General features: G+C 34.2%; 3 protein-coding genes, 1 non-coding gene and 4 pseudogenes across 8 annotated transcripts; 6 read left to right on the forward strand and 2 right to left on the reverse strand.

Moving 5' to 3' along the window:
- Window positions 1–153: 153 nt before the first annotated feature.
- Y53F4B.40 lies at window positions 154–1,315 on the reverse strand (annotated as a pseudogene). The gene is made up of 2 exons: window positions 1,256–1,315; window positions 154–273 (listed from the first exon to the last, which is right to left on the reverse strand). Coding segments are annotated over exons 1-2 (180 nt in total).
- Window positions 724–744, forward strand: 21ur-12600. The gene has a single exon (NR_051931.1).
- Window positions 1,316–1,788: 473 nt separating the features above from the next.
- Y53F4B.5 (C2H2-type domain-containing protein) lies at window positions 1,789–3,206 on the reverse strand (the record flags this gene model as incomplete). Its single annotated transcript, NM_064689.1, has 3 exons — window positions 1,789–1,900; window positions 1,948–2,115; window positions 3,052–3,206. 3 exons carry the CDS (start codon window positions 3,204–3,206, stop codon window positions 1,789–1,791), a joined length of 435 nt encoding a protein of 144 aa, NP_497090.1.
- Window positions 3,207–5,002: 1,796 nt separating this feature from the next.
- Window positions 5,003–6,422, forward strand: Y53F4B.6 (annotated as a pseudogene). Its single transcript has 2 exons — window positions 5,003–5,136; window positions 5,862–6,422. Coding segments are annotated over exons 1-2 (695 nt in total).
- A 1,245-nt stretch (window positions 6,423–7,667) lies between these two features.
- On the forward strand, window positions 7,668–11,831 carry Y53F4B.43 (DUF4325 domain-containing protein). The gene is made up of 4 exons (NM_001267526.3): window positions 7,668–7,760; window positions 7,815–7,913; window positions 10,274–10,526; window positions 11,451–11,831. The coding sequence occupies exons 1-3, from the start codon at window positions 7,728–7,730 to the stop codon at window positions 10,505–10,507; spliced, it is 366 nt and encodes a 121-aa protein (NP_001254455.1). The 5' UTR covers window positions 7,668–7,727; the 3' UTR covers window positions 10,508–10,526; window positions 11,451–11,831.
- Window positions 11,832–12,094: 263 nt separating this feature from the next.
- Y53F4B.7 (C2H2-type domain-containing protein) lies at window positions 12,095–12,600 on the forward strand (the record flags this gene model as incomplete). The annotated part of the gene is made up of 2 exons (NM_064691.1): window positions 12,095–12,252; window positions 12,300–12,600. 2 exons carry the CDS (start codon window positions 12,095–12,097, stop codon window positions 12,598–12,600), a joined length of 459 nt encoding a protein of 152 aa, NP_497092.1.
- A 1,641-nt stretch (window positions 12,601–14,241) lies between these two features.
- On the forward strand, window positions 14,242–16,643 carry Y53F4B.8 (annotated as a pseudogene). Its single transcript has 4 exons — window positions 14,242–14,373; window positions 14,991–15,358; window positions 15,663–16,332; window positions 16,376–16,643. Coding segments are annotated over exons 1-4 (1,438 nt in total).
- Window positions 16,644–20,862: 4,219 nt separating this feature from the next.
- Window positions 20,863–21,015, forward strand: Y53F4B.44 (annotated as a pseudogene). The gene has a single exon. A coding segment is annotated over exon 1 (153 nt).
- The last annotated feature ends 267 nt before the right edge of the window (window positions 21,016–21,282 follow it).

The raw sequence follows: 21,282 nt of genomic DNA on the forward strand, positions 1-21,282 counted from the left end.
GGAAAAAATGAATAAAATGAGAATAACCGTAACATTGAACAGCGGAGACGGGAGAAGAGTTGTGTGGTCAATACATAAATACCGGAAAATGTCTGTGGAAGATTCGAGGGAAAAAAAAAAAAAAACGGAATTTAAAACATGGCCGAGAGAAATTTAGTAGAGCCCGCACGTGCGGAGGTTATCTCGAATGATAATGTCGGTGACGGCGTCGAAAACGAATCGAATGTTGTTAGTGTCGGTGGCACATGTGAATTGGGTGTATATTTTTTGATTCTGTAGAAAAGGAATTGATTAGGAAAATTTGAAATTTTTGGGTTTTTTTCGGGAAAAAACTGAATTTTTTACTATTAAAAAATCAATAAACTTAAAATTTCTTGATTATTTTTGAAAAAAAGGAAAAATTGAAATTTTTCGGGTTTTTTTTCGTGAAAAAATCGAATTTTTCCATTAAAAATTTTTTAAAAAAATTCTAAAACTTTCGATTTTTTTCGTTTTTTCCACCATTTTTTCGTTTTTTTTCTATTGAAAAATAATTTTAAAAAATTCACATTTTTCGATTTTTCTTTTAAAAAATCAAAATTTTTTTGATTTTTTTTTCCGGAAAATTGAAACTTTTTGATTTATCGAAACTTTTTGATTTTATTATTTTTTTCAGGAAAAATCGAGAAATTGAATAGTAAGTTTCTTAATATTTTTATAAAAAAAACCTAAAAATTTCAATATTTTTTTTAGGAAAACTCGAAAAAAATCGATGTTTTTGAGGAAAAGCCGAGAAAGTTCGATTTTTCAGAAAAAATCCGAATTCCCCTATTTTCTTTTTTTCACTGAAAATCTAAAAATTTCAATCACTCGATTTTTCTGGAAACATCGTTCTTTCGATTAATTTTTTTGTTTTTCTTTTTTTTTACAGCAAAAACCTAAAAGTTTTGATTTTTTTTCGTGTAAAAAATAGAAAAATTTCGATTTTTTCAGAAAAAAAATCCGAATTCTCCTTTTTTTAAATATTTTTTTCAGAAAAACCATAAAATTCTCGATTTTTTTTCAGGAAAATTTGAAAAAATTCAATGTTTTTAAGGAAAAGCCGCAAAAGTTATGTTCCATTTTTCAAATTTTTCCGGGGAAAAACCTCAATTTTTTTAACAATAAAAATCCAGATTTTCCTGTTTTCTTTTTTTTACAGCAAAAACCTAAAAATTTTAATTTTTTTCGTGAAAAATCGAAATATTTTCGATTTTTTCAAAGGAAAAATAAATACAAAAAAGCCAGCTTTCTGTCCAGTAGTCCTCTTATTCATTACCTCAAACTCTTGTTGAATTGTGTCGAAAAAGGCCGATTGTTAAATTTTTTTAAAGGAAAAATCGAAAAATTTTCGATTTTTCAGAAAAAGTCGAATTCTCCATTTTTTTAAAATATTTGTTCCCAGGAAACCCTTTAAAAATGTTTTTTTTTCAAAGAAAAAATCGGAAATTTTCAATTTTTTTAATTTTTTTGCAAGAAAAATAAATAATGTTTTATTTTTGATTTTGTTTAAGGCAAAAATGAAAATTTTTTAAATTTTTTTTCAGCCAAAACCCGAAAATTTATTTTTTCTATGAAAATCCAGATTTTCCTTTTTTTTCAGTAAAAATCGAAAAATATCTTCTTTTTTTTAAATTTTTTTCAGCCAGAAGCTAAAAATTCGATTTTTCAAAATTTTTCAGGAAAAATACAATCTTCCTTTTTTTAAAACTTTTTAAGGGTTTTTTTCCAAAAATTCCGACTTTTTTTGGTGAAAAAAACGCTAAACCTTTAATGACTCAAAGTCATTTTAGTGTCCTTATCCACAGACGACGACTTTTGATATCCTTCGGGCTTTCCATTTTTGATATTACGCTTGCTCTCTTCATAAATTGAACGAGATCTGAAAATGTGAAAATTTGCACAATCTTTTCGAAAATTTAGAATCACCTCCTATAAATTTGCTCTTCTTCAGCAAATGGCTCCACCGATTTCCAATCGAGTTCCGCATGCCGATTCTCCTGATGACCATCGACTTCTTTTTGAGAAGCGAACAGGCGGCGACAATACGGACAATTGAAAGGATATTTCTTGACATGTTTGACAATATGTTCTAGCCTGAACGTTTCAATATATGTGAGGATTCAAATACTAGAAACAAATCGTACATCAAAGTTTTGTGCATCGTAGCTGTACACAACGGACAGTGCCAAATTACTTTCTTAGATGGAGATTGTTGTGGCTTCATAAACCAGCACTCAGTATCTCCATCGTTTCCAGCCTAAAAAACAATTTTTCAGGGAATTCAAGGTAAGAAAAATTTAGATTTTTTCAACAAAAAATTCCGGAAAATACAGATTTTCGCGTTTTTACCAATTTTTTAAAAAAATTTATATTTTTTAGTGTTTCTTTTTTAATTTAAAATTCCGAAAGTTTTCAGTTTTTTTATTTTTATTGTTTTAAAATTTGGATTTTTCAACTTTTTAAATCAAAATTTCAAAATTAACCAAAGATCCTGGAATTTAGAGATTTTTACAGAAACTTTTTTTTTCGTAAAAAATGCCAGAAAATGGCCTAAAATATCGATTCTTCTCAATTAATTCAAAATTTGTTTAATTACAGATTTTTCACTTTTTTACAAATATCGTACTTCTTTTTGGGGTGATTTTAAGTGGAAAATTGACGAAAAATTATTTTAGTGCGTTTTTTGCCCATTTTTCCATGTAACTTCACTATTTTTTCCGCAATTTCCGGTTAAAATTCAGCTAAACATCGATTTTGGCGAATTTTTGTGGAAAATTCCAATTTCCGTACGTGAATAGTGAATTTTCGCGAAATTTTTCAAAATTTTCAAATTGGTACTAGAAAAATCACTCAAAACCGTCTTTTTTTTTTAATTTTTCAATAAAAATCGTGGAATTTTTCACCAGAAAACTCGCCAAACTCGATTTTTAACTAAATTCTAATTTAAAATTGCCGAAAAAGAGTAAATTTTCGTGAAAATTTCGCCAAAAAACGCACAAAAACCCTTTTTCCCTCATTTTCCAACCGTACCTATCCCGGGCTATCATCTCTGAAGCCAGCGATTGCTGCTGTTGTTGGATGGCTTGAGGTGGCATTGACTGTAAAGGAACATCCTGTGGTCCTCCAGGAGGGGGTCCGCCACGCGGCTGGAACAAAAACGACTCGTCGGGGTATTGTGGGTCCATTTGACGGTTTCCGAGAGCTGAAATATTGAAAAAAAAAGATTTTTAAAAAAATTATTTCCTTTATTAAACGGGAAAACAGCAGAGGCAAAACGGATGACGCATAGGAAATTTACTGATAAACTTTACATTGGAGGTTTTAAAATAAATTGACAGAAAAATTCAATTTTTCGCTAAAAAACACAAATTTGGCAAAAAAATTCAAATTATGGCAGAAAAACTGAAATTTTGACAGAATTTTTTTTTTCATAAAAAATAAATACATTTTAGGTTAAAAACACAGATTTTTTTCAGAGTAAATTTTAGAAAAATACGAATAATTCGATTTTTTTAAAATTTTTTTTAAACGTCTTCTTAAATTAATAAGACATTCCCTAATTTTCAAAAATTGTGAGGTTTAAAATCGATTTTTTCGAGTTTTTTCAACAGAAAATTGTGGAAAAATAAGATTTTTATGGAAAAATTGATTTTTTTTTAATTTTTAAAAATTTTGCAACAAACAATAGTTTTTTTTTCAAATTCCGTTAAATTTTACCCAGAAACTGAAATTTTTTGGGTTTCATCCAGTTTTTCGAGTAAGTTTCCGAATTTTCACGAAAAAAAATGACATGTTGGCTGAAAAATTCAAAATTTTAAATGAAAAAAAAAGTTTTTTTCGTTTTTCAGTCAAAATTTAGATTTTTCAGTCAAAAATTAAGTTTTTTTCAGTCAAAATTTAGATTTTTCTGTATAAAATTAAGTTCTTCAGTCAAAATTTAGATTTTTCTGTATAAAATTAAGTTCTTCAGTCAAAATTTAGATTTTTCTGTCAAAAATTAAGTTTTTCAGTCGAAATTTTAATTTTTCAGTCCAAATTTGAATTTTTCGGTCAAAATTTAGATTTTTCTGTCAAAAATTAAGTTTTTCAGTCAAAATTTAGATTTTTCAGTCAAAAATTAAGTTCTTCAGTCAAAATTTAGATTTTTCAGTCAAAAATTAAGTTTTTTTCAGTCAAAATTTGAATTTTTAGTCGAAAATCAAATTTTGACTGAATAAATTCAAATTTCGACTAAAAAATTCAAATTTTGGATGAAAAATTCAAATTTTGGCTGAAAAATTCAAGTTTTGGATGAAAAATTCAAATTTTGGCTGAAAAATTCAAGTTTTGGATGAAAAATTCAAGTTTTGGATGAAAAATTCAAGTTTTGGATGAAAAATTCAAGTTTTGGATGAAAAATTCAAATTTTGGCAGAATAAGGAAACTCGGCATTCAAATTTATGGCAAGACTATTTCACTTGAACATTTTCAAACAGAAAATATGAAAATTTGCAGAAAAAACATCTAATTTCAATGCATAAAATCAAAAACAATTTTTTTGAATTAAAAACAAAATTTTTTTATTCGCACACGTGAAACGAGCGCAACCGTAACCGAAATTGACTCTTCGTGGTGAGACTCGGCGCAGGATTTACGGGCCCGGCTAGCTTGGTGTCGTTTTGGTTTTTTTTTTTAATTTTTAATTGTTTTTAAACGGCAAAAACATATTTTTTTCCAACTTATTTTATCTGGAAAAAACTAGAAAATACCTTCATTTTTCAGATAATGGTGTAAGCCCTCGGCTTTTGTTCAGTTTTCAATCAAAATTCGAAAAAAGTAGGAATTCCTGGATCCGTTTTTTAATTCTAGTTTTGCAAGGTCACGCAAACGTGAGAGATGAAATTAGTTTCCGCTAATCAGTTTCAAAAATTTCACATTAGTATCCTTAAAAATCTAAGAATGTATATTCTCTGTTTTCTCATAATCTTTAACATTTTTTCAGCCCAACTGCGGAGAATGCGTGCTCTACGAAGATCCCCAGTACCCGGAAAACTACATTCCCGGCAGTCCGTCTCGACGGTGGCAAGGAGCCCGAGAAAATACTGAAACCCGACGATTGGAACGATTTTTCATTCAGTAAATCAATTTTTTTGACATAATCCAATATTTTCAATTAAAAAAAACAGCAAAACGCTCTGCGGCTTTTGAAAATGCTATTTCTTCCTGGAAAATTTAGTCTTTGCTGAAAATTCCGATTTTGAGCTCAACTTCCCTCTTGGAAACGAAAAAAAAAAAATCGAAATTTAGCTCATAATGTCGATTCTGAGCTCAATGTTGCGATGAACATGCTGAAAAAAAATTTCTGGGTTTTTTTTTCGTAGATTCTCTGCTGTACAATCAGGATCAGGGACGTGGAGGAGGAGGTGGTAGCGGTGGAACATCATGATATCAGAGACCTCCGTATCGAGCTCTCTGATTTAAAAAAAAACTAATTTGCTTGAAAATAGGATTTTCACGAACATTTGGCGTTTTTGGCCGAATTTTGCCACGAAAAACTCTGAAAATCGGAATTTTCAGCTCATTTTTTCGATAAAAAAGTCTAAAATTCTGCCTGAATTTCTCCACAAGAAACCCGAATTCCTACAATAATAGGAAATTTTCAACATTTTTCAGTGAAATTTTGTGTTTTTCCGATTTAAAAATGAACTAATATTCTTGAAAATTCAATTTTTGCTGAAATTTCGAATTTTAAGTCGAACTTTGCCACGATCTGAAAATCTGAAAGAAGTTTCAAAAAACTTAAAAAAAAAAAGAGAAAAAATAAGTAAAAAATTTATTTTTCAAATATTTCAATATTCCAGACCAACTGCGGAATATGCGTGCTCTACGTGGATCCCGAGTACCCGGAAAACTATATATTCCCAGCGATCCGTCTCGACGGAGCCAAGGAGCCCGAGAAAACGCTGAAACCCGACGACTGGAACGATAGACGAGACGGGTGGTATCAGCCACAAGCGGGCTTTAATCGAAACGCGCCACGTGGAAGTCTGGATCAATCGGGCCATCGACAAGTGCATCACTATGTGAGAGGTGGTGATGGCGGCGGCGGATACCGAGGATACAGCTATGATGATCGGAGAGGCGGTGGCAGTGGTGGTGGTGGATACAACGATCGTCAAGATTTCGGCCGAAACTATGGAGGAAGAGACGGTGGAGGTCCCCAGAGATACCATGATCAGCAGCGTCAAGGAGGCTATCAAGGAGGCGGTTATGGTGGCGGAGGATCCTATCATCAACCGTACAATCAGGATCAGAGACGTGGAGGACGTGGTGGTGGACCACCAGGATACCAGAGACCACCGTATCGAGGTGGCAGAGGCGGCGGTGGTGGAGGCTATCAGGGAAATTCATCATGGAGATAATCATCAGCATTCAATCGATCTTTGTTCTATTATAATTTTATTTTATTTCACTTTATTTTCACCTTTTCAAGCTATTTAATTGCCCTATTTATTACTTTATAAATATCCTGAAAAATTAATGTTTTTGTAAAAACAGATTGCTGCATGCAGCACTAATTTCCAGGACCTTTTTGACTGCAGTACTACTGGAGACTGCAGCATTAATTTTCAAACGGCAATTTTCAATTGGAGATCACTAGTTGTTAGTCAGAAAACCTAATATTTTTAATAGAAGTTCATCAAAAATATGAACTTTCGTAGTACGGAACTTCCGACCCCTACAAATTTTTAAAACAAATAAATTAATCAAAATTGAAGTATAAAAACGTACGAAAAAAGAACTTTTCGGTCGACTCCCAAAAAAACGAGTGGCAAAAACTGAATAATCGTCACTGTGGGACGGTAAATAAAAAACTTGTGTAGTATACAAATTTTTGAAATATATACATTATACACGTGGTGCCAGGATGCCCCATATCGGTTTGATCTACAAAAAATGCTGGAATTTTTTGTCCAAAAATAATGTGACGTCAGCACGTTCTTAACCATGCGAAATCAGTTGAGAACTCTGCGTCTCTTCTCCCGCATTTTTTGTAGATCAACCGAAATGGGGCTTTCTGACACCACGAGCATTATACTCGTTATTTGAAAACTAACAAAACATTTTAAAAACTCCATGTCTAACACAATCTATATAGATCTTCCTTGTTCTTTCATTTCATCACGATACTTTAATATTTTAAAATAGTTCTTTTCCATCTGACCGTACATGTTCCTATTAAAGGTGGTGCAGTCGAGGTTTTTTTTATTGCTTAATTAGATTCGAAATTGTCGGGAAACATCAAACTTTATAATGAAATTTCGTGAAAACTTTTCAAAAAAAGTTATGGTGGCTCAAAAAATGACCTTAAATTAGTTAAAATTTGAAATTTGACCGATTTGTCAGCAGCTGGAAACAAACTTTTTTGAAATCCCCGTCCAATTTTTGTTTTCATCTTGATTTAGGTACATTTAAGGACAATGGATTACCTGATTTGGTACAATTTAATTGTTTCTGGCGATCACACCATCTTCAAATATGAATGCACTTTGTTGCAATTTGGCACGTCAATTTGGATAGCCAGATGTTCTATTGTAGATGTGAGAAAAGGGGTGTCATTGTCAAAAATGAGTGGGAATTCTCCCGTGAGCGTTCTTACATGTGTCATTTACTTGTTCGCAGGTCTCGTCATTTCATTTGTCTCATTGTGCAACAGATAGACGGCCATGCAAATCGATATGCTCAAAGGACCAATTGATGTAAGTTAATTCAAATTTTGACTATTTCGAACTCTAAATTATTTAACCTTCCAGAATCCTGTGCTTATCAACAAGGTTTTCGGAAATAGAGCAATTGTCAGCGTTATTTTGGAAAATGTGTCAAATCAAATGGAACCTCTGTTGGGGTTAAGGGTAAGAGTAGTGATGGTACTTTTGTATTATACCCCGCCATTGTGAAAATTAATTTTTTAACCTATAAAATAAAAACGTGTGGAATGGTTGTGTGTTTTTAGGCTTACAATTAGGAAATAACCATTCCTAATAGTAAGCTTAACAAAGAAAATGGGTATCACGTTTAATTTAAACGGATAAGTAATCGGATCGACGCTTAATTTGAAAAACTTTTTTTTCGAAATGCGCTGTGACGTCACAAGTTTTAAAACAACAATTTCCCGCCATTTCGTGTTTAGTGAGCAGTCCAATTCTTTTCTAGATAATAAGTTCAAACTCACCATGGGGACATACTTTTTTATGAAATTATTATAGTTTCTAATGCCAGTTGTTAATTTTTCTATACCTTTGAGATATCAATCAGGGCTCTTCGGGAACCGGCAGTTGGCTCCGTGAATGGTTTTTCTTTCTAGAAAAATACATACAGTGCTGGCCAAAAAGATATCCACTTTTAGTTTTTTAATGATTTCGCTATTTTTTCAAATAAGTATAACTCCAAAACTAGAAATGCTATCAAAAAACTTTTAACTGGTAAAGTATAGCCCGTGATCAAGTCTATATGTTTTTACATGTTTAAATAATTCACTAAAATCATGACAAGTAATAAAGCGGCCGACATCTCGTGAGTCCATTTTTGATGATGATTACTAAAACAACTGTAACTCAAGGGTCATATTTTTAATGAAAGGTTTGAGAAAGAAATATAATGTTTATATAATTTTTCATTTTTTGCACATATTAACTTTGTCCTGAAACTTTCAATAAAAAAGATATGTGAGCTGAAACTAATGCCTCACAAAACACTGTTTAGGCGCTATATTCAAAAATCTGGTTTGGCGGATTGAAAATATTTTTTTGGTCAATTTTTGTGAAGAACTAATGTTGTTATAATATTTGAACTATATATTAACCAAAAAATATAATTCAGGACAAGTTATCCACTGTTTATGAGAAATGTGCTCGAAATGACACTATGCAATTCCTCTTTGGACTCTCTTATCTTTTTTGTTGAAGGTTTCAGGACAAAGTTAATATGTGCAAACAATGAAAAATTATATAAACATTATATTTCTTTCTCAAACCTTTCATTAAAAATATGACCCTTCAGTTACAGTTGTTTTAGTAATCATCATCAAAAATGGACTCACGAGATGTCGGCCGCTTTATTACTTGTCATGATTTTAGTGAATTATTTAAACATGTAAAAACATATAGACTTGATCACGGGCTGTTGTCAGAATTGCCCGCCAAGGATCAACCCCGACAACTTTCTAGTACTATAATATGGGTTTCTATGAAGTGCCCACACTTCTCACCCATATTAATCACTCAATATTGTTCTACTAATTATTCTGATATCGATAACCTTTTATTACGTTCAAATCCGTTCATTTTCACTCATAAAAGCTCTTGTGAATACATCAATCACCACTAACAGCAAGCTCCACCTCTTCGACAGTACTTCGGTTCCAGTCGAGACCCTCGCGTCCACACTTGGCAACGCGCCAGCCTTTTTAGGCCACTGACGTCAGGCGCGCCAAATTATTCAGTCGATAAGATTTCGATGATCGCTGCTGGTGTTTATGTTTTACTGCCGAGTTTATGCTTCATTCGTCACCTCATAGCTAAACTCTCCTGCTTTACCACTCGCTTTTAATATAGCTAAGCCTTGTTGTTCTAATTACTGTTGACTACTCATCTATCCTAAGACTAAAACTGTCTCCCATCCACTCGCCAAGAGTAATCTCCCCTACACTTAATCACCAATCAAGGATTCTTCCACTCGCGTTAAACAGCTCCATGGTTTTTTATCGAGAAGAACTTCATCCCTCTTTTTCCATGTATTTCACTGATTACCCGCTTTACTTGTTTTCTCCTATTTATCCTGGCCCTTAAGACCAATAAATAGGTTTTCGAGTACTTATTCTTCCGTGTTGTTTCTCTCTCTCACTTCAGATATTACGGGTAAAAGCTTTGAGTCGGGGCATCTGGGTTAGGTAACTGAAGCTCTGACGACACCGACTATATATTATACGCGAGCTCCACACGGGCTATACTTTACCAGTTAAACGTTTTTTGATAGCATTTCTAGTTTTGGAGTTATACTTATTTGAAAAAATAGCGAAATCATTAAAAAACTAAAAGTGGATATCTTTTTGGCCAGCACTGTACATATTTGAATATGATATGAACCGTTGCTAATGTTACCGGACTGGCAAAATTTTTGGACACCTGCAAACAGCAAAGTTGCCGAACTCTGAAACTTTTGGAAAAATCAAAAACTTTATCGTTTTTTTTTCACACTACAATTTTTGTTTCAGATGATCAACAAATTGTTCAACACAGAAGTTTTGCACAAAATACGAAGTGCTCATCGGGAAATCCAAATCCACAACTTCCAGGCTTGTGTCGAGCGGGTAATCTATCCTTTTGACAGACCAATAACCCCTCCACCACCTCTACCAGAAAATTATGAAAGACCTCCATGTACCTGTACATTGAATATAAATGCACACAAGACAGATATGAGCAAAGTGAAACGATTATTCGAGTAATTGGAAACCAACATTAAAGGTGGAGTAGCGCCAGAGGGGATTGTGTTTAAATTTACTTGTAATGATCCAAAATGACTGAATCTCATAATAACAAATTCCAAAAAAAAAATTAGATTTTGTATAATTTCTGGTCAAAGTTTTGGCAAATTTTGAAAAGTATGAGTTTTTTGAGGAAATCCAAAACTGTGTCGCATGTTCCGACCCCTACAATCATCATCATTACTTATATATAAAAAAATAGTGTGGGTCTGTCCATAGTTTGTAGTCTATGTAGTCTTTGTAGTCTGTGACGTCACCCCTAAAGTCACTGAGAGTTGTGGGCGGGGCCAGTCACCCTTCGTGGCGAGACCCATCGTTGCGAGACCCTTCGTGGCGAGACCCATCGTGGCGAGACCCATCGTGGCGAGACCCATCGTGGCGAGACCCATCGTGGCGAGACCCATACATTTTGGCGGGAATTTAAATTTTCTTTGAAATTTTTCGGCGGGAATTCAAATTTTCTGTGAAAATTTTTGGCGGGAATTTAAATTTTCTTTAAAATTTTTTGGCGGGAATTCAAATTTTCTGTGAAAAATTTTGGCGGGAATTCAAATTTTCTGAAAAATTTTTGGCGGGAGTTCAAATTTTCTCTGAAAAATTTTGGCGGGAATTCAAATTTTCTGAAAAATTTTTGGCGGGAATTCAAATTTTCAGTGAAAAATTATGGCGGGAAATTCAAATTTTTAGAGAAATTTTGTCGGAGTAGTCAAATTTAACTTTGTTTGACAGAAAAAAAAGTATGAAGGGGAAGATAGTTTGAACCACAGAAGGTTCACACCAAATTCCCGCACACAACCAATGCGACATACCGGCACATTTGTTTAGAATTTAATAAACCTATAGAAGAGGAAAACTTCATGCAATAAACTTCGAGAATCTTCTAGAAATTTCGAAATACTTCTAGATATCTCGGATTACGTAACACTTGACGACGTCACACATGATGAGGACATTAAGTAAACGTCACAGGCTGAACCCAATATAATTTTCAGAAAATTCTGGAACCTTCTAGAATTTTGGAGAAACTTCCAGAAAATTCTGATGACGTCACAATCACTGGCGTAACAAAAAATAAGTCACAGATTATGACGTCACATATGATGACACCTATATAGTCTCACATTCGGAAAAAAATAGGTGATGACGCCAAATATATCAGCGTCACAGAATGTGACGTCATAGGCTCCGCCCATTACAGTAAAAGAAACTTCTGGAATCTTCCAGAAGTTGCAGAAAAAGAAGAGAATGTTCCAATAACGTCACAAAAGATGACGTCACTGATAAAGACATCACAGGAACTACCCATTAATATAATCAAGAAGATTCTACAACCATCTAGAAACTTCTGGATTTTTCAATGTAGTGTGCAAAATTTAAATTTTGACTATTTCATTGTGCAATTTTTAATTTATATTATTACAAGTTTAAACTATATTAAATCTGTCCTTCTAAAACCCAATTCGTTTCAAGACCCAAAACTTCTAGAATCTTCCAAAAAAATTCTATATAAGGAGAAGAAAATTATCATTTTCTCATTATTAATCAACAATGGATAACGAGCTAACAAGTCGACCCGATTCAATAATGGATACGGAACCAACAACTCTACCCGATTCAGCAATGGATACCAAACCAACAAACCTGCCTGATTTCCCTTCTACATCCCAAGAACCCGTCTCTAGGAGGACACGTTCCAGAACATTAAGGTAAGGATCTTGAATGCTCGTGGAATTTTACCAATAAGCAGTTTTAGTGACAACTCAAATGCTGTATGGAAGAGAGAACGTCGTTCAAGAGAAACTTCGCAAGAATCAGAATCAAGACTCAGGATGGATTGGGAAAGAAAAAAGGAAAAACGAGCTTCAATGTCAGAAGAGGAAAAGGCTGAGATGAAATATAAAAAAAGAGTATGGATGAAGAAAAAAAGAAATGAAGTAGCAAAAACACACGATACGTCATCTGTTGCCAATCCTAACTACCTTGGAAGCATGAGATGTGTGTGCAAGAACTGCAATGCCAGATTCTTTCAAGGTATACATTTTTTCAAAGTTTAGTGAACTTCTACTTCTTATTTCCATTCTGAGTTTTAGATTGGTTTTTTTTCATCATTACTTATATATAAAAAATACAGTTCGTCTGTCCATAGTTTGTAGTCTATGTAGTCTTTGTAGTCTGTGACGTCACACCCAAAGTCAGTGAGAGTTGTGGGCGGGGCCTGTCACCTTCGTCGTGAGACCCATCGTGGTGAGACCCTTCGTGGTGAGACCCATCGTGGTGAGACCCTTCGTGGTGAGACCCATCGTGGTGAGACCCTTCGCGGTGAGACCCTTCGCGGTGAGACCCACATTTTTGGCGGGAAATTCAAATTTTCTGTGAAAAAAATTTTGGCGGGAAATTCAAATTTTCAGTGAAAAAATTTTGGCGGGAAATTCAAATTTTCAGTGAAAAAATTTTGGCGGGAAATTCAAATTTTCAGTGAAAACATTTTGGCGGGAAGTTCAATTTTTCTATGAAAAAAATATTGGCGGGAAATTCAAATTTTCAGTGAAAAAATTTTGGCGGGAAATTCAAATTTTCAGTGAAAAAATTTTGGCGGGAAATTCAAATTTTCAGTGAAAAAATTTTGGCGGGAAATTCAAATTTTCAGTGAAAAAACAATTTGGCGGGAAATTCAAATTTTCAGTGAAAAAGATTTTGACGGGAAATTCAAATTTTCTGAGGAAAACATTTGGCGGGAAATTCAAATTTTGGTTCTGGAATCAATTTTTTGTTTCAGCACCTTCTGGAAGTTTCAAGAAAATTCTAGAATGTTCTAGAATCATCTGGAAAATTCAAAAAAGTTCTGAAATGCTCTACAACCTCCTATAACTGTAGGAGTTTTTATTTGTTTCGTCACATCTATATTCAAAGAACTTACTATTAGTAGTTAATTATTCAGACTTCTCCAGTTAAGGAAAGTTATTAACTTATTGAAAAAAACTGTAACTTTGTGGAATTATTTCGGGGGAGGGGGACAGCTCGCCACGCCAACAGTGAGAAAAATAGTGTGGTGCGCGGACCTCGAATGATGTCGGCGGCTGATATTACCTGGGGTACTGCTTTTTGCCTTTTCCCCGTGAGTGAACGAGAAAAAGGCGGGGACTATTTTGGGGTACACGCAACGCAGTTTTATAATTTTGAGTGTAGAAAAATCAGAACATTCTAACTGTCTCTTTGAATTTTCTGAATCGAATACCATGGAAGAAGAAAATGCGATTTAATCGATGAAGTTTCAACTTTTTTAATGATACATTTTTGAATGATTGAAAGGACATCTATGTGTTATACATTTTAAACTCCGCCAGTCGTTGGCCGCGCCGGAGGCGCGGTCATCGGCTGGTATATATATATAAATATATATATATATATACATATATATATATATATATATATACATTTATATATATATATATATATATATATATACATATATATATATAAAATAAAACAAAATTTTGTATAAAAATAGAGGAAACTAGGAAATAACTCTGTTTTTTGGTCGACTTCCAAAATTATGAGTGGCAAAATCAATTTCTGCATATAGAATTTGAGAAATATGTGGAAATTTATTTTGTGGACTGAAATTTTCCAATTGAAACATTTTTTAATGAAAAATATCTCAATATCTCAAGAAATAACTTGTCAATTATGTTTCAGATTTCTACAGAATGTGGTTAATGTAAAAGTCTACAAACTGCACATCCAGCCGGAAAAGGGCCCGAAATATCTGCTGTGCGAAGAAGAATTGCTTCATGATTATATTTTCGATTATTTGGTTGGACAAAACTGTAAGTCGGTTTTTGAGACTAACTCAAGCTGGTTTCCTAAATTATTTAGGTTGAGAAGTTGACTTAAGTACACTTATTAATGTTCAAAATTCTGCCTTCTGCCTATTTTTCACTGCCTTTACAATTCACGTTAATACGAACGTATCTGAAAAAATAAAATAAAAATAAAAAACACTCCAATATATTTTAAATTTACTCTTATAGTTTTAGTTCAGCTTTTCAGAAAATTTAAAAAAAACTATTCAATTGAAATATAAAACTCGTGGGCATTTTTTGTTCGTCTTCCAAAAAATCTGGCATTTTTTGATAACTTTTGGAGCTCAAAAATTATTCAGTGCACGTACATGTTTGGTTTTTAAATAAGATCTGGATAGTTTTGTCTACATAAAATTCAAAGTACTCAAGTAGTCTACTTCATTTTTTGGGACAAAAACAATAGTTTAGGCCAAAACATTTTGTCTAATTTGTGGTATGTGCGGCGAATTTCGAAGTTTGCCAAGCTCGGCAAACTTGCCGCACACCATAGTAGAGGTTTTAAACAATTTCCTACTAACGATACATAACATTTAAAGCAACTCTCAATTGATTTTATTGTTCAGTGTATTTCTTCATTTCAGATGGAATCGTTGAAGAATATAAAAACGCTTTGTGCTGTGGTTGTGCGAAATGCCGCAAAATACATACAAATGGAAATTGTACAGTTTATGAACCAATACAATTCCAATATTTTGGTGAACGTTCGATATCTAGTCAGTTTTTGGCATTAGTCCATCAGAGATTTGGTATTAGTGGTGCACGCCGACTTTGTAACCGCTTTTTGGCGATAGAGGAACAATTCGACAGTTGTTCTTTCTATGAATTTAGTAACTTTGGAATGGATGCGATCATTCGGATCCGAGCTGTATGGAGAATCGGTGTCAACGGAACTCATGGAACAAATCAAGACAGATTCACACGATTACAAAGAATTGGGAATAAAAGATTGGTGAGTACATATTTTGGAGCTTGTTGATTAGTATGTTATACTGGTGTTAAACTGTGCCAGGCTGACGGTTTGATCTACAAAAAATGCGGGAATTTTTTGTATTAAAAAATGTGAATTCAGCGCGTTCTTAACCATGCGAAATCAGTTGAGAACTTTGCGTCTCAACTCCCGCATTTTTTGTAGGGCTACGTAGACCAAGCCGAAATGAGACACTCTGACACCACGTGTTAAAATACCCCCATTGATACTGCAAACTTGTGGATTTTTAATGTTCTTACTGTGAAAAAAATATTGTGTTTAACAGGTTGCTTCATACGGTCATACGCGAGCCCCCAGGACTTCAGCATGAAGGGAATCACCGCGCGAATGAATTCATCAATTCACGGATAACATGTCACACATTTACTGTTATACTACTTGGAACAGAAGTCCTCTCGATACCAAGAGACTTTTTAAATCGGCTCATTCCAAAATGGAATGTCAAGAATTTCAGACTAGAGTTTCGATTCAACGCTCGTAGTGCTTGGGATCCTTATCTTTTTAAAACGGCACCTTCAAATGCTGTGTTCAATGTCCCATTCAACACACAATCAATTTCTAATGTTTTACTTGGAAAGGTGGAGGTTGATTTACAATACACGAGGAAGATGCTACTTGCTATGGAACTACTTCTGGAGTATGACTATTATTGGAAATTGGACAATATAATTGCAAATGTCCAAAGGAACTTCCCGAGCAATAGTCTGACGGTACTCTTTCCTAAAACTCATCTTCTCATTTCACCGGAAAATATGGGTAGGGTCGCTGCAAAACTTATCAGGCTCACTGAAAAGAACCAACAGAGAAATGGAATTGTTACATTCAAATTGTACTATCAGCACGAAGAAGGAGAGGAAGAAGAGGAGGAAGAGGTAGATGAGGACGAGGACGAGGAAGGGGAAGAGGGAGAGGAAGAGGAAGAAGAAGAAGACGAGGTAGAAGAAGTTCCCCAGAAAATCTCAGAGATTTTCAATTTAGGAGCCCATCTTGTAGGAGAACCACCTGAGAATTGTTGGTATCTCGAAGACATTCTCACTATCCCCAAAGAAATCATCAAAGACGCATTTGGAGATGTAACTGTCTGGTATGGAAAAAGTTTCCAATTGAGGAATTCAATAGCAAACCGGAGAATTCACTTCAATTTATTCTATACCAAAAACTATCTGAAAAAGTTCTTCATGGAGAGAGATGGATGCATGATGGAAACTGAATTTTTACGGCATTTCAAGGACATTGCGAACTAAGTCAATATAGACTATAAATCTTTTCAATACATTTTAAATGACCTTTTAAAAACATTTCACAATTTTTCATATCGACCTTTTGTAATATTCGATGTTTCGTTTTTGTATCAAGTTTTTTTTTACATCTAAAAAATTCCTAATAAATAAAATAATTGCGCACTTCCTAGTTTCTTTGTTTTTGTAATTTAACTCCCAGTGCCAATGGGGTCTGTCTCCCTTCACGGCGAGACCCATCATGGTGAACCTCAAATGAGGTGTGCCCGGAGATGAATAAACTGTTAGTAATTGTTAAAAATGAGTTACACGATTTTGAAAATCAGCTGACTAGGCTCACGCCGATACCCAATAATTTTGAAAAAAATAGAGAAAATTCTGGAATGTTCTGGAAAATTCAGAACAATGCTGAAATGTTCTATACCATTTTGAAAAGCTTAGAAAACTCTGCATAGTCCTGAGATCATCTGGGAAAATCGAGAAAATTCTAGACTGATCAACCTGAAGATTGTTGATATCTCAAGCAGCAGCGCGGGCTTCAAATTTGATGGTTTTCAAAAATCTCAGAGGGTCCCACAGGCAGGTTCGAATTTTTAACTCTAACTACAGTGCATTTGTTTTTCCACTTCTTCAATTTTAAATAAAGGCTCATTTATGGTCTTGACGTGCGTTTAGTCATCATGTTTAGAAGTTTCTGTGTAAAATTTGAAAAAGCAAAAGAAATACAAAATAAGAGATAAATATACTGTGATTTACGCGTGATCTACGCAAATTTTACACAGAAACTTCTAAAAATGATGACTAAACTCGTTGCAAGACCATTCCGCATAAATGCGCCTCCCCATAAAATCGTAGAAGTGGAAAAACCAATGGACTGTGACTAATTAGCCTGTAAGGGAGTACCTTGTACATATGGGGGACCTTGCGAGCATTGTCTTCTCTCTTAATCTCACACGACCATCTGCTAATCTTAGAATACAGAAAATACGAGCACATATTCTCTACTGCTACTCCGAATTGGTTATTAATAAATTGTGATCTGAAACTTAACTTAAAAAAATTAAATAACTGTTTCAAAAACCCAAAACTCTAATTTTCCACTGATTGGGCACATTTTCAGTCGATAGGTTATCAAAATTGATTCCTATAGACTGAAATCCGCCAAAATCACTGAAAAAACGCGTAATAAACAACCGAAATATGCGAAATTGGTTGATAATTTATTGAAAACAGAACGCAGCGCTGGAAAAACGAAAAACCATTCAGACTAAGGACATTGGTTGGTGGAAAAATCACAAAAAACTCAAAATTCAGCTAATAAATTCGATTTTTGCAGATAAAGCTATCAAGAAGACGTGGGCGTTCGCCACGTGAAAGAAGAAGAGGATGAAGAGCTTCCGGAGACCGTCCCCGAAATCGATGAAAATGAAGAAATGGCGAGAGATAAATTCGCCGAGCAATTTTGATGTTATATATTTTTGTATTTAGTTTTGATTTGAATAAATTTACTTACAACAAGGATTTATTCTTCGCCGTCTAGTCACGTTTGAGGGACAAATGATTTTCAGGATACGGTACCGGGTCTCGACACGACAATTTTTGATTACAAAAATGTGTACGCCTTTAAAGAGTACTGCAGTTTCAAGCTTTAGATGCTGCCGAATTTTAATCGATTTTCAAAGTTTTCTTAGCTAGTTATTATAGAAAAATGTTTTGACAATTTTTGTACGGGAAGAAGTATTTTTAGGAAATAGAAAGATATTGAAGTAAGTAATGTTTGAGGTTACAGTAGATACACACGTATATCCGATCAAATTTTTTGTTTTTAAATTCTGGTTTACAAGTTTCGGCAGAAAAATTATATATCACATAAATTTAACAACAAATTTGGAAATTTTTTAGAGCTTTTCGTTGAAAATAAGCATTGAAAATTACAAACGACAACTACTTGACGAAAAATGAGCGATATTTCACAGCAAGAACATGTAAAATCTGGAATTTTGGAAGAAAACTGGAGAAATATTAAATATTCTCGATTTCCACCGTATCTACCGTAACCTCATTACATTGTGTTATTTTTTTAACTTGATAATATCCGGTATTTTTTTTTTCTTGAATAACAGTGATTCTCAAAACTAATTTTTCAAATTTACTTAAACTGTTTCCCAAAAGTTCATAATTTTTTAGTTTATCTTGATTTTTCGCAAAATTGAATGATTTTCAACAGATTTTCTCGAGTTTTGGAAGTTCGTTCTGAAAATTTTCATTATTTCTGAGCATTTTCACAATTTTCTGCACAAATTTAGTCAAAATCAATGAAAGATTGAGAGAAAGTGAATTAGAAATGGCTTTTTGCATTGAAAAAACGCTAAAATCAAGTCTCTCCACCCATTCCAATGATACGCGCAGCGCCGCGGGGAACTCGCAAAATGTCGGCTGTAAACTGTTGTTATAACGTTTCGAAATAAATGTTCAAAAAATCCGAGTAGTTGAGAGAGCGAAGGGTTTATCATTTCAGGAAACTTAAAGACGAAAAAAACAGTTGAAAGAAAAAACAAAAAATCATTACCTATATATAAAAAAATAGTTTCCGTTTGTTAAGAAGTGACGTCATAGCTTACAAAGGCAAGGCGTTTTCGGCTGTTGGAGGGATATTAGTTTGGGGTTAGTAGGGGGATATGGGCGGGGTACTGTAGTAGTACTGTAGGAGTACGGTAGGATTACTTTAGTTTGGGAAAAATTGTGTTTTTGTCTTTTGAAGAGATATAGGTTTGGGGTTAGTAGTGGGATATGGTCGGGGTACTGTAGTAGTACTGTAGAGGTACTGTAGGAGTACTGTAGGATTACTGTAGTTTAGGAAAAATTGAGTTTTTGTCTTTTGAAGAGATATAGGTTTGGAGTTATTAGTGGGATATGGTCGGGGTACTTTAGTAGTACTGTAGAAGTACTGTAGGAGTACTATAGGATTACTGTAGTTTGGGAAAAATTGACTTTCCGTCTTTGGAAGGGAAATTGGAAACTTCGGGAAAATTCTGAAATGTTCCAGAACCTTCTGGGAATTTCTGGAAAATTCTAGAATGTTCCAGAACCTTCTGGAAAATTCGAAAAAATTCTGGATTGTTCTAGAACCTTCTGGAAGATTAAAAAAAAATGTTGCTGCGAGATCTTCGTGGCGAGACCCATCGTGGCGAGACCCATCGTGGCGAGACCCATCGTGGTGAGACCCATCGTGGAAAGACCCATCGTGGCGAGACCCATCGTTGCGAGACCCATCGTGGCGAGACCCAAAATTTTGGCGGGAAATTTAAATTTCGTGGCGAGACCCATCGTGGTGAGACCCATCGTGGTGAGACCCATCGTGGTGAGACCTATCGTGGTGAGACCCGTCGTGGTGAGACCCACCGTGGTAAGACCCAAAATTTTGGCGGGTAATTTAAATATTCGGAGAAAAATATTTTGGCGGGAAATTTAAATTTTCTGTGAAAAATATTTTGGCGGGTAATTTAAATTTTCGGAGAAAAATATTTTGGCGGGAAATTTAAATTTTCTGTGAAAAATATTTTGGCGGGTAATTTAAATTTTCTGAGAAAAATATGTTGGCGGGAAATTTAAATTTTCTGAAAATTCTAAAATTCTGGAAATCTAGAATCTTCTGGAAATTTCGAAAAAATTCTCGAATGTTCCAGAACTTTCTAGAAAAATCGGGAAAATTCTGGAATGTTCCAGAACTTTCTAGAAAAATCGGGAAAAGTCTGGAATGTTCCAGAAGTTTCTAGAAAAATCGGGAAAATTCTGTGTCGTTGCCCGCGCCGTAGGTGCGGTCAGCGGCTGGTTGAATAAATATTGTTTTTCGAAAAACCAGAATTTTGAGATTGTTGGAAAAATATCGACTAAAGATTCATACCAGGAGTGGGTGGCAAACGATATTTTTCCGGCAAGTTGGCAAATTGCCGGAATTGAAAGTTTCCGGCAAATTGGCATATTGCCGGAATTGAAAATTTCCGACAAATCGGCAAATTGCCGGAATTGAAAATTTCTGGTAAGTTTTTAAAATTATTGCACCTCTGAGAGCACGTGGTGCCAGATTGTCTCATTTAGGTTTGATCTACGTCGATCTACAAAAAAATGCGGGTAAAGAAACGCAGAATTTTCAACTGATTTCGCATGGTTAAGAACGTGCTGACGTCACATTTTCCTAGTGGAAAAAATCCCGCACTTTTTATAGAGGAGGAAGAGATTCTCAACTGGAGGTTCATGGCAATGGTGATCGGCCGATTGTCCTTATTCCTCTTCACTGGCCTTATATTCGGCACCACGGCACTTATTTTCGCATTCTGCCCGAATTTGTTTACGGATAGCCCAATTGTTGATATTGAATGAACGATTTTGTATTTTACAGTTTGAAATGTTCAGATTATATTAATGTTTTCTTAGATATGAACAATAAAACAGGTATGTGCTAATTAATAATTTATTGAGAGAGACAAACGCCCATGAAAGAGCTCAAAAGATACAAAGAATACAATTAAATTACGAAGAAGTGAGAAGTGAACAATCGATGTGTGCTGCGCTTTACCTGAAAGATGAAAGTATATAAAATGTTATGATGTTAAGGTTCTATAAAATTCTTTCAAAAACTTACCAAAA

Source organism: Caenorhabditis elegans, chromosome II (assembly GCF_000002985.6).
Source record: "Caenorhabditis elegans chromosome II".
NCBI classification, from domain to species: domain Eukaryota; kingdom Metazoa; phylum Nematoda; class Chromadorea; order Rhabditida; family Rhabditidae; genus Caenorhabditis; species Caenorhabditis elegans.

Bases quoted from the DNA above. Each gene is read 5' to 3' on its own strand.
- Y53F4B.43 (NM_001267526.3), top strand. From the start codon at position 7,728: ATGCAAATCGATATGCTCAAAGGACCAATTGAT. The intron at 7,761-7,814 runs GTAAGTTAATTC...TTAACCTTCCAG, and splicing joins TGCTCAAAGGACCAATTGAT to AATCCTGTGCTTATCAACAA. The intron at 7,914-10,273 runs GTAAGAGTAGTG...TTTTTGTTTCAG, and splicing joins AACCTCTGTTGGGGTTAAGG to ATGATCAACAAATTGTTCAA.